At 44.1% G+C, this 11484-nt stretch overlaps 2 protein-coding genes across 3 annotated transcripts; one reads left to right on the top strand and one right to left on the bottom strand.

Moving 5' to 3' along the window:
- Window positions 1-41: 41 nt before the first annotated feature.
- DENR (density regulated re-initiation and release factor) lies at window positions 42-6710 on the bottom strand. Of its 2 annotated transcripts, none has more exons than XM_042034816.1 (8): window positions 6413-6710; window positions 5440-5554; window positions 4671-4690; window positions 4471-4555; window positions 3756-3845; window positions 1596-1712; window positions 978-1117; window positions 42-331 (listed from the first exon to the last, which is right to left on the bottom strand). In XM_042034816.1, the coding sequence occupies exons 2-8, from the start codon at window positions 5543-5545 to the stop codon at window positions 287-289; spliced, it is 603 nt and encodes a 200-aa protein (XP_041890750.1). In that variant the 5' UTR covers window positions 5546-5554; window positions 6413-6710; the 3' UTR covers window positions 42-286. The 2 variants fall into 2 exon arrangements, with proteins under 2 accessions (XP_041890750.1, XP_041890749.1); XM_042034815.1 differs by having other exon boundaries at window positions 6626-6709.
- A 13-nt stretch (window positions 6711-6723) lies between these two features.
- GPN3 (GPN-loop GTPase 3) lies at window positions 6724-10907 on the top strand. Its single transcript, XM_042034813.1, has 8 exons — window positions 6724-6885; window positions 6972-7080; window positions 7822-7989; window positions 8404-8528; window positions 9192-9307; window positions 9607-9703; window positions 10076-10204; window positions 10659-10907. Exons 1-8 carry the CDS (start codon window positions 6838-6840, stop codon window positions 10719-10721), a joined length of 855 nt encoding a protein of 284 aa, XP_041890747.1. The 5' UTR covers window positions 6724-6837; the 3' UTR covers window positions 10722-10907.
- The last annotated feature ends 577 nt before the right edge of the window (window positions 10908-11484 follow it).

Below are 11484 nucleotides of genomic sequence, written 5' to 3'. Positions count from 1 at the left end.
GATAGTTAAAGGAAAGTAGATGTAAAAAAACTCAAAAACTATTCAGTGAGGAACAGTAATTTTATTTAAATCTACTTCATGCTTAAGCATGGTAGAACCCCAATTTAACTTTGGCAAATATCACAAAAAAACCCCAAAACAAAAAAACAAGCAGCCTATACAGAACAGTGAGAATGCCAAGGATATGGGTTCTCCACAGTTTCACTGCAGAGCAAATGGATTTAGAAGCCTCACTTTTGCTATATCATTTATAACCATATAATTAAATAAAGGTAGTCTTTCACTATCACTTCTTGACTTCTCCAAGATCTTCAATACTGTCATCATCCACCTAGGGAGAAAAATCCAAAACACAGCAAATTAAGTATTTTCTTTTTACATGCCTCCTTCGACGTGCACCCCTGTAAATGTAGTGAAGTGTGGGAGAAGTGAACAGCACCATTCCAGATTCCCTGCTGTAAATTCTACGTGAGTGACGTGTGCTTGCAGGACACAGCTGAGCCTGCAGGACTGTGAATAAAGACAGGCCTATGGAGTTAAACCATAAAGAATTCCACTTGGGAAATGCCAGGACAAGGGAGAGTCAGAGAAAGCCCCTGCAATTACAGCTCTCAGCCTTAAATTTCAGCCCAACTCACACTAGCTGATCTCTTCTTCTGAAGCACAAGTGTGTGGGGTTTGGGTTTGTTTGCTTTAATTTTGCGATATTTTAAGAGGTGTTGAAAAATAGGATAGCAAGGTAAGAATATTTAGACACTTACTGCTAAGAAATGGTCACAAAGAAGCCACAGATATTTGACAGCTGGATTTATTCTGACATGCTTCCCTCACTGCAGGGTGGGAATGCAAAAACATGCTCTTATTTTTAAGCACCAGCCTGTGCTGCCAAAGATGAAACCCTTTTCCAAAGTCATTGGAAAGTCACAGGCTAGTGTGGAAAAGTGTGTGTCCTCCTGACAGAAGAAAGGGTTTATTACCTCAGGCCACTTCTCCTGGATTACATCAATAATGTCATCTGTAAAGTCCCCCTGAATGATGATTTCATCTTCTCCTGTTACTGAGGCACCGCAGGAAAATTTCTGAGCAAAAAACCTTTGTGCTTCCTTAAGATCGATTTCTGCCAAGGGGAAAACGAACAATTTAAATACAGTTGTTGTCATAAAAATATTTTCTCAAGTTTAAAGCCAAAATCTTGTTTTAACTGTTGAAAAAGCAGTGGCGTTTTACAGTTGAAACTTTGCTAGAGTTTCCATTGAAAGCCAAGCCTGTTGTTTACATCCAAAACATCAACAGACGTACAAATGCTTCAAGGTAGAAAGTGCTGAACGTCCTCTACACGTTCTGTTGACGTGGGTCTGCGCCCTGTTCCAAAATACCTGTAGCCCTATTTGTTTGAAAAAACATGGCAATAACTACCTTAATAATTTATCCCTGTGAGAAGTCAGTGTACCTTTGGCATGCTTTGGAACTGCTAAAAGCACCTCAGGACTTCCACCTCACACAGCTGGCAGCAGATTTCTCAATGGAATACAACCAGAAGAAATATCATGAGGTTAAAGGCAGGCACACCCAATACCAGGAAAACCCAAACTCACCAAACGTTGCGAGGCCACACACTCTCGTGACATATTTTTTCTTTGCTCTGGGAATTTTAGCTATCGTAACTTTCTGTGGTACAGTCTTCTTCTTCTGTTTTATCTGACCTCTTCCACCTTTAAAACAGAGCATAAGGTTACATGATTAGTTAAATGATGTCATAGTTCATCAAAGAAAAAAGCCCACAAGGTCAGATTTCGTCCCTATAAACAAAGAAACTGTTACCTCCCCAACACTGTTGGTAAACAAAAATATATTTTGCACATTGTCTCAGGTTTAGTATTATTTAAGAAAGATCCCGTGTCATCAAAGTATTATGGGAAATAACAACATATACATGTCAAATGTGCATTCAAGCACAGGTTGAACAGCAGACCCCCACTACAGTCAGCAAAAAAGGGCTTTTCCCCACACTTTACTAATTACTGTGTTCGGTCTACATTTACATCGTTCCTTGGTGTAATCCTAGAGATAAATTTTTCTTTGATGTTTTCCCCAAGTATTTTAACATCCTCAGGGTTTGTGTCTGAGGTAAAGCAAGCTGCTCGTGCCCATTTCCTGAGGCCACAAGGTCTTGTTTTCCTCAGGCTGCTGGGTTAAACAGCAGATCAAGGTCTGGATACCTGTGCACAACCCCAGAGTGAACCACACAGGGATATGTGAGCCAGCAGCAAACCCCACACCTCTGACAGCAGCCAGCCACAGCAGCCCAATTCCACAGCATCTAACACCACCTTTCCTACAGCCTATTTCTAGGCCAGCCTGTGGGAACACTCCCTGTATCAGGCATTTATGAGTTGGAGTAAAGCATGCAAAAGATACATTCCCCTCATTAGGATTCTTCAAGCCAGATTAAGATCTCGGCTGACTTTGTGTACAGTCATCAAGTTATTCCAGGGTAACCAAAGTTTCATGTTTCTGAGCCTTCTCAGCATGAAAACCTAAAGAATTTATGACAAGTAAACCAACCCCTGTGACTGTTTCTGTTTCTAACACGCAGCACTTTCAATTCTGTTTTATTATAAACTGGTGTCTGGTAATTTTAAGACAGTAAATTTCTGCCTTAAATTTTCTTCAGTAAGTGTCTTACTAAGTTTGTGCTTGTTTTCCCTCACATTTTTATGGTCACTCTTACACCATCCTACTTAACACCACACTCTTTCATGAAGATTTGGATTCTAGGAGAAAATCACAAAATATTTTAAACACTATTATTTTAGAACCAAAAACCAGACTGAAAACTAATCATACCACCCCTCACAACAAATTAATGTTGAAAGAAAATGTCCTGAAATCTCTGGAAAAAGCATCCAAGTTACAGAACATGAAATCCTGTTGTCACTACACATTGCCTACTGAGAAGGCAAATTAAACTCGTTGCCAAGATACAAAAATAAAACAAAAATATATGTGGCATAAAACATGGATCTTACTGGGTATTAACCATAATTTCTGGAGCACTGCACACAACCTGACACTGCACAGGCAAATGCATATTAACAGCTTCAGCACTCTGATTTATGGTGGAAAGTATGTTAATTAATTCAGCAGAAAGAACTCCAACAATCGAAGATAAAACTGTGTTTAAATTGTTCCACATAACTTTGTATCTTCCAACGTTGGGTTTTGAAAATGTCTTTCACTACTACTGCTGGGAAGAGACACAGCTGTTAATGGAGATGCAGGTAATAGATTTAAAAGCATAAAACCAAATCCTGTTCCGTGAATACAGAGAGGTGGAAGGAACAAAGGCAAAAGCAGAGTCATGAGGCATTAACAGAGGGAAGCAGCCTTTGTTCCACTCCACAAGCAACCCATAAAATGCTGCTCAACAGGGCAGAGCATTCCGGGAGAAATGCCAGCTGATTTCAGGTTGGGAAGAACTGCTCCCTGACTGAGAGTGGCAGCGGTGACAGGAACAATGAGGCACAGGATGCAGGTCCCCTTTCCCTGCCTGTCTCTCCTGTGTCCAACATTTCCACTGGCACAGGTCACAGAGCTAACTCTGCTGCCACAGGGAGGAAGATATTCCCTATGTTCTGTGCAGAGCTAACCACCAAGATGCAAGGAATTCGTGCCCTGGTCCAGACCAGCAGGTGAGAAAGGGATGCCCCAAACTGCGTTTAAATCAGTACCACAATCAACTATTTAGACCTTGCCTCTCTTTTGCTTCTTCTTCTCCTCTTCTTCTCCTCCTCCCACATTTCCTTGGCCTTCTCCAACCCCAGCTTCCTGTTTAGGTGAATTTTCTTATGTGCATCAGAAAGCAGTGAGGGGAAAAAAAAGACGAACAAAGTTAGTGGTCAGACACCACAGCCTTACAGGAACAGAAAGTAAGGTAAAGTGGTATTATGATAAATCAGTAAACTATGCTGAAGTGCAGCAGCCCCTTGACTGATGCATGTTACATCTTCATTACAGTATTTATGCAAATTAGACTCCAGAAAAGCCTTAGCTCAAAGACACAGTGACCACTTCAATAAAGGCTCTTGCACAGAGACAGAAACTAATGATAATGTTACTACTGAAATTCCAAATGCAAACAAGTAAGTTCCCCATAATTAATGACTTTGCCTCCAGCCATCCACTGTAGACTGGACAGACATAAAATCCAATAAACTAACTTTGATGGGAAACAAGTGCATGGATGACTGTTTATGGTAGAAACCTTAAGAAAGCTCAAATATTATTAATGAAACTACACATTGATTATTTAGTGTTTCCCGACATTATAAAACGTATTTCACAGCATCCAAAGCATTAACTTTCACATGATACAGCAGGAAAAGGAAAGAGATAACAACTGGACAAGCTCAAATATTTCTAAATACGTCCAAGGGCACAGATCAGCTAGAAAATAGAAAAGACTCTTACCTACTGTAAGTTTTGCAAACTCATCTGGAAAATTCTTTTCTAACCATTGTCTGCATTTAGTCACATCAGGCATGTATTCACAGTACTAGAGAAAAGCCATATCAATGTGTCAGTGGAGGAATGACAAAATATGTCACAAATATACCAAAATAGGGCATAATAGGACAGAAGGAAATCTGGACAACAAAAAAATAACTCACCTCTGTTGGCAACGAACAGACTGGAGAAAGAAGGGGAAAAAAAGAACAGATTACAAAAGGAATTTTTTACTTTTTACATTTTTACTTACAGCCTTAGTAATTAAATTCCAAATGGTGTTTTAAAGTCAGGGATGATTTCTTATATAACTTCTGGTTATAACCACACACTGACTCAAAAACGACTTTATTGTTGCCACTCCACATTTTAAATCCTCTCTCATTAGACCTGTGCTTACATGCTCTGCATTATGATAAAACCTTCACAGCAAGAGCTGCCAGGCACTGAGGGAAAGGGAGGAGATGCCCAACGTTGGGAAAAGCTACAGAACAAAACAGCACTTCTACCTGAGGGAAAAGATACACCTAACAAAGTACCACATGCTTTGGTCAGCTTCTTTTTTTCCAAGAACTGCCAACATTCCAAAGAGGGGCTCAGCCCCACAAGCACCCAAACCAACCTTGCAGACTTTCAGACACAATAGAGCTATTTCTTAATCCCCTGCAACTGTATTCCAGCCTGAAGCAAAATGACATTCCTATCTAAAAACACAACTGTCAAGATTCCCTTTAAATTTCACCCCCATAACTACAAATGTAACGAGCAAAGAATACTTCTAAACACAGTACAACAATTAATTTTATGTGTTCCATTTCTTACTGTCATACTAATGCTCAGAGCCCTTTTCTGAGCTAATGGCTTTACTGACTTCCTGCAGGAAGAGATCTCTGCTCCCAGTCCCTTCACACCCAGAAAGCTCTCAGCACTTGCCTCCGCAGTAGAGGACCCGGAGGGGGTAATCGGCGTCTGACCTGGCACCGCTCCTGCCGTCCCCTCTGCAGTCAGGGACCACCGGCTCAGCGACATCTGTGGCCATGTCACAAGCCTGGAGGTCACACAGTGAAAGAATGAGGACCCAAGGTCTGCGTTTCAGTCAGTCACATCCCAACTCAACAACAATCCCCGAGGAAATAGGTGAAAGTGTCAAAAGAGCATGAGCGACCAGGGAGAAGAAAATGAAGAAAGACCTTTCAGAAACCCACATGGAATTGCAGAACACACTGGGTTAAGCACAACGTGAAGTATCATGTTAAATCAATGGCACATGAACAGCGGGGGCACTGGGGGCAGGTACCCCTCGCATATTAGCAAAGAAAAGAGGTCATTTAAATCAGTGCTTGAAGAGTCACAAGCTGATCCAAGAACACTGGGAAAAAAAACAAAACCAAAGAGCATAAAGCAAGGAAAGCGAACTCAACTCACTAATGGATTTAACAGCGGTTTACACACACGTTTTCAAGCAAGGGACTTAGAAGACAGAAGTCAACAAGGAAAGAGTTTGGAACACACAAGAAATCCCCAGGAAGATGGGAACAAACAGGATATGTGTGAGGAAGCTTCGGTTGCTGTACAAGCTGTGTTGGCAGTGAGGAATGCTGAGGGAAAGTTCCAGAGATGGTGGGTTCAGGGTAGGAGGACAAGGACAGGCGGTAGATGGTCACAGTGCGGGTGAGGATGTTGGGGTGCTCAGGAAGACCTCAAATAGGCGCAGGAGGGTGCTGGGTGGTCAGGGGGCAAAAGTGAGGGCAGGTCGGGGGAAGGGTGCTGGGACACCAGGCATGGTGGGGATCACGGACACGGTGGGAGCTGGGGGACGGAACTGGGGGGGACTGGGGGAGCTGAGCTGAGGGGATGGGGGGGAGCCGAGGGGATGGGGGGAGCTGAGGGGATGCGGTTCGGGTACCTGAGGAGGGGCGGGCTCGCAGGACGGGGCGGTGCCGGGGCTGACGGAAAGGAGGGCGCCGGGAGGATGCTCAGGTACAAGCACCGGGGGGGATCCCTGCGAGGGGCGGCAGCGCCGCGGCTCCGCAGGAGAGAGAGCGGGCGGGTGTGGGAGCCGGCAGGCGGGGGCTGAGCGGAGCGGGGCGGGGGGACCCGGGGGCAGTGTCGGTGTTACCGGAGGCCCCTCGGGCCGCGGCGGGTCCCGGTCCCTCACCGCGCGCGCACGTGCGCCCGCCCCAGCGCCACCGTCTCGCGAGAGGGGCGTGCACAGCTTGACCCCGCCGGCTCGCCGTACCGGGACGGGCAGGGCTATGCGCTGCGCCGGTCACGTATTCAGCCGAGCTACGGAGCGCCGTAGCGGCCACTTCCCGCCGGGCCGCCGCAGCTATGCCCCGGTACGCGCAGCTGGTGATGGGCCCGGCGGGCAGCGGGAAGGTGAGCGGGGAACGGCGGGGAAAGATGGGGAGCGGGGAGCGGCGGGAGCCCCCTGACGGCTCCTGACGGCCGTGTGTGCCTTGCAGAGCACGTACTGCTCCACCATGGTGCAGCACTGCGAGGCGCTGGGCCGCGCCGTGCAGGTGGTGAACCTGGACCCGGCGGCCGAGCTCTTCAGCTACCCCGTCATGGCAGGTGAGCGGCGGCCCCCGGCGAGCCCCGGGCACCGCCGGGCTCGAACCGCCCCGGGGGCGTGCTAGCGCACAAGTTCTATTGCTGTAAAAGGGAGGCCATGCGACAGTGAGGGAAGATGTTGGAAAACGGTTTAAACGAAATAATGTGTGATCCTTATATCAGTGATATCCCAAATAATGCCTGGTCTGGTAGCAAATAGTGCCTATGTCAGACATTAATGTAGCGCTGTAATAGTGATAACTGCCTGCATCAGCGACTGTTGCCCTGTGTCAGCTCGCGTTTAATCCCTGTATTTACCTACACTAGAAATTGATATGTACTGGCAGATGTTTCCGTTTTGAGAACAACAGTAGGTCTGAACAAAGATGATAAAAAATGTGCATCTTGACTTGGCCACATAGCTGAGATACCTTCAAGGAGAAGAGATTCACTAGAAGATGCAGGACCATAGGATGAAAATTTGGGGAATGAGATGTTTCCCAAACAATCACCAGGAACCCTCAAAAGACCCCTACTCATATCCAAATAAGTCCGGGGAAGTATTTAGCGTATATGTGTGTATTGTGGGAATTAATGAACTTGTGTAAGTTCATCCACAGTTTTGTGTGGCTGCTGGGTGTGCCTGTGAGTGGGGAGATGCCGTGCACCCAGCGCTGCTGTAAAGCCGTGTTGGTTTTCTCACCTACCGAGCTGCCTGCAGAGTTCATTTCCCGGCTTTTGGTGACGTGTGTGTTGTCACAGACATCCGCGAGCTGATAGAAGTGGACGATGTCATGGAAGATGAGTCCTTGAGGTTTGGCCCCAATGGTGGCTTGGTGTTTTGCATGGAATACTTTGCCAATAACTTCAACTGGCTGGAGGAGAGCCTTGGGCACGTGGAGGATGACTATATTTTGTTTGATTGCCCAGGTAAACACACGCCAATGTTTTGGTATCGCTCTTCATTGGAAAATTCTCAAATGGGAAAATTTGGTTTTAGATGGTCGTGATAATTCACATTTTGATGAGCTATTAACAGTTGTCAGAGTCACTTTCAGGTGTCTTAGGAGTGCACTTGGTCCTGGGTTCATCTGGGTGACTGCACAGATGTTTGGTAGCATCATGTGCTGTGGGAATACTGTGGCAACTGCAAACTTAACACTAACTGGAGACCAAAGGAGGTCTTTTCCACTTCACCCAAACACAGACAGAGCTGCCTGAAAAGAGGGTGCTTTCCTTAGCAGTTTTTATTTATGTTAAATGCAGTCCCATGTCTATGTGTAACTGTGAACTGTTCCTGTTTGCCTCACATTCCAACCTTCTAATATCCTGAGTGTGCCCCAGGTCAGATCGAACTCTACACGCACCTGCCAGTGATGAAACAGTTGGTGGAGCAGCTGCAGCAGTGGGAATTCCGTGTCTGTGGAGTTTTCCTTGTGGATTCTCAGTTTATGGTGGAATCTTTTAAGGTATCCATTTGAAATCTGTTGAAAAAGTTCATATTGATATAGAACAAGTCTGAGCCATTCAAGGAGCTGGGTTTGCCCGGAGGAAAAATTGCCAAGTTCAGGGAGATCTGATTGCTGTCGTCAGCAGCCTCAGACACAGCTTGCAGCAAGGACAATTCCAGATGGATGTGAAAACAACCAGCACTGTGAGAGTGGTCAGACTGGGACAAGCACAGAGGGATTGTGCAGTGAATGTTCATGGAGTCAAAACTTGACTGGGCAAACCCCAGAGCAGCCTGGTCTGACCTGGAAGCTCCTCTATTTAAGCAGTTGTAGGAACCAGATGACCTCCAGAAGCGCCTTCCAACCTAAATTCTTCTGTGATTCCATGAGAACTTTCTCAGATCCCGAGAACAAGCAGGCCACTTTCCCCATTTAGCAGTAACTATCCTGAGAAGGGTTTGGGTTTTCTTAGTGCCCTTTTCAGTGGCAGATCAATATTTGAGGTTCCAAAAATAGAGGGGATACTTGGCACCGCCTTTTTCCAACAGAGAATAATTCCTCGTAGGGCTTGGTGTCCATGTTCCATATATTCATTACCAGATTTGGCCTGTGGCTGAGTGTCCTGTGTGTTTGTGTTGTGTTTTTCTGTACTTTAATACATCATTTTTCATCCTCTTCAAGTTTATTTCTGGAATCCTGGCAGCTCTCAGTGCAATGATATCTTTGGAGATTCCACAGATTAACGTCATGACCAAAATGGATTTGCTGAGCAAGAAAGCCAAGAAGGAAATAGAAAAGTAAGTTCCAAAAAATTATTTGCTCTGTAGTATAATATATTGAGGCAGAGTTCAGTGAAAATTCAGTCTAATGTTTCCCACAATTAAAACAGACTCTTTTGGAATGGGAGAAGATGGATTTCATTTATTTCAAACAATAGTCTTTAAGCATCTGGGTAGGATGCTTAGTTTAGTCAGAGTCAAAAGAATAGCTCCATGTTTGTACTGATCTTTGGCTTTTTTGTAAGTAATTATCTTGGGTCTTTTGTGTCATTCTGAATGACAGACTTTCAATGTTAATGGTGACTTTGTTTCTGCAGGTACTTGGATCCAGATATGTATTCTATGATCGAAGATTCTACAAGTATATTGAGAAGCAAAAGGTTTAAAAAACTGACCAAATCTATATGTGGATTGGTAGGTATATTGCTTGTACCCTAAAATGCACTATCACTTTTTGCCTCTTTTAACTCAGTTTTTCATTTTTTCAGATTAGCATGAGATTCTTGATACTACTGATATGATACTCTTGATAGCTGGATTGTAGCCAATACATTTTCTTTGAATTATTTTCTGTTGGCAATTTTGGGAAATGGCTTTTTCTACAGTGTAGAACTTAGGACTGGTAACCAGGTGTTCTGAGTAGGGAATTACCATTGGTTTGCAGTGTGACTTTAAATGGTATTTAGAAGTCCAGACAAATGTGGTTTAAGGAAGTGGCTTAGAGTGCTGTGATTGAGAATTAACTGACTGCATTTTTGTACCAACATCCTTTGAATCCTTTTATAGATTGATGACTATGGTATGGTTCGATTTCTGCCTCTGGATCGCTCTGATGAGGAAAGTATAAACATAGTTCTGCAGCACATAGACTTCACCATTCAGTATGGGGAAGATCTGGAATTTAAAGAACCAAAGGTAAGGGACTGCTGGTGAGAAGATTAAAAATTAGAAAGGATCCATAATATAGTTGTAATACAAATATATTCTTTGCCTTGCTAATAAATATGGTCTTAGTACGGTGGGGTATGCCCAGCCCCTGCCCTGGAGGGATCTCTGCTGAGATAAGAAAGTAATATAGTACAGTTCAAAATAAGACATGTTTAGTCTTTCAGTGACAATGCTTGTACCATCTCCATTTAGAGTTACAAAAGTGAAATTCTCTAATATCACCTTGTATATGGAGATTGATCAAGTGGTTGTGTTTAAAAGTATTACTTTGGTTTTCAAAATTAACAGAATTTTAACCTTCAAATGTCAGAAAGGACCATTGAGATCACTAAGTTTTTTTTCCTGCATGACTGTTCAAAGTCCCCTGATAATTCCTGTGTTCAGCCCAGGAAGGTTTATATTTTTCTGGTCTTTTTGACAGGAATGTGAAGAAGATAAATCTGCTCTTGTGGATGAATACTTTCAAGATCACGTGGATGAGTAAAAAACATGTTCAAACAGGGAGGAAAATACTTTGCTTTTGGTAAAAAATAAAAATGAAAAAAAAACCCCCAACCCAATCCCTACACAAACACACTTGATATTTTACCTGTAAAATAACTAATATTTATAGTGGAGAGTGAGTTACATGACCTCATAACTACTTTAATAAACAAAGTTTTTTTTATTATGCTTGTGTGTTATAAAATACAGAGGCCAATGTTAGTACGTATGAAAAAAAGCAGAGCCAGAACTGGGCAAGAGATTCAACAGCCAAGCAAATCCTGCATATCTAGAGGAAAAGGGCTTCCAAAACTCTGTGTGTGGCAGGTCTTGATCTGGCTGAATTAAACCATTCAAAAGTTGGGGAAACTTCAGTGGTTTGATTCACCTCCAGACTGCCACTAGGACAAGCCATGCTTAGGGCGTTTTGAAAGGACAAACCCCAACCCTACAGTTGAATTATTGTGACTCACCTTCCAAACCCTCCCATTTTGTCTCCCTGACATGCCGTGAGTCAGGTACCAGGGGACAAATCCAGCAACGCTGGGTCACAGGGAAAGTAATGATAGTAATAGGAGTGTGCACCTAAAAATACTGTATCTTTCTGAACACAACACGTTTGGACCCCTCTTGTGCTTTCTTACACGAAGTGCCCCTTGCAGCCGGCTGGGCTGTGCTGGAAATGCACAGGAGAGAAAACCAGCTGCGAGCGAAGCATCCCGGAACCCCTTGCCCGAACGGGCGGTGCCTCCTGGGATCCCCTC

Source organism: Corvus kubaryi, unplaced genomic scaffold, assembly GCF_017639235.1.
Source record: "Corvus kubaryi isolate FWS band 111438036 unplaced genomic scaffold, C.kubaryi_AGA036_p1.0 37382, whole genome shotgun sequence".
Classification (NCBI taxonomy): Eukaryota; Metazoa; Chordata; class Aves; order Passeriformes; family Corvidae; genus Corvus; species Corvus kubaryi.
Note: the sequence above shows the minus strand (reverse complement) of the source record. Positions and strands in the feature narration are given on the sequence as shown.

Coding starts and splice junctions, on each gene's coding strand:
- DENR (XM_042034816.1), bottom strand. CDS start 5,545: ATGGCCACAGATGTCGCTGAGCCGGTGGTCCCTGACTGCAGAGGGGAC. Junction 3,846..4,470: donor GTTTGCAAAACTTACAGTAG/GTAAGAGTCTTT, acceptor GATGCACATAAG/AAAATTCACCTAAACAGGAA. Junction 332..977: donor TCCAGGAGAAGTGGCCTGAG/GTAATAAACCCT, acceptor TTTTCTCCCTAG/GTGGATGATGACAGTATTGA.
- GPN3 (XM_042034813.1), top strand. CDS start 6,838: ATGCCCCGGTACGCGCAGCTGGTGATGGGCCCGGCGGGCAGCGGGAAG. Junction 7,081..7,821: donor CAGCTACCCCGTCATGGCAG/GTGAGCGGCGGC, acceptor GTGTTGTCACAG/ACATCCGCGAGCTGATAGAA. Junction 8,529..9,191: donor TTATGGTGGAATCTTTTAAG/GTATCCATTTGA, acceptor ATCCTCTTCAAG/TTTATTTCTGGAATCCTGGC.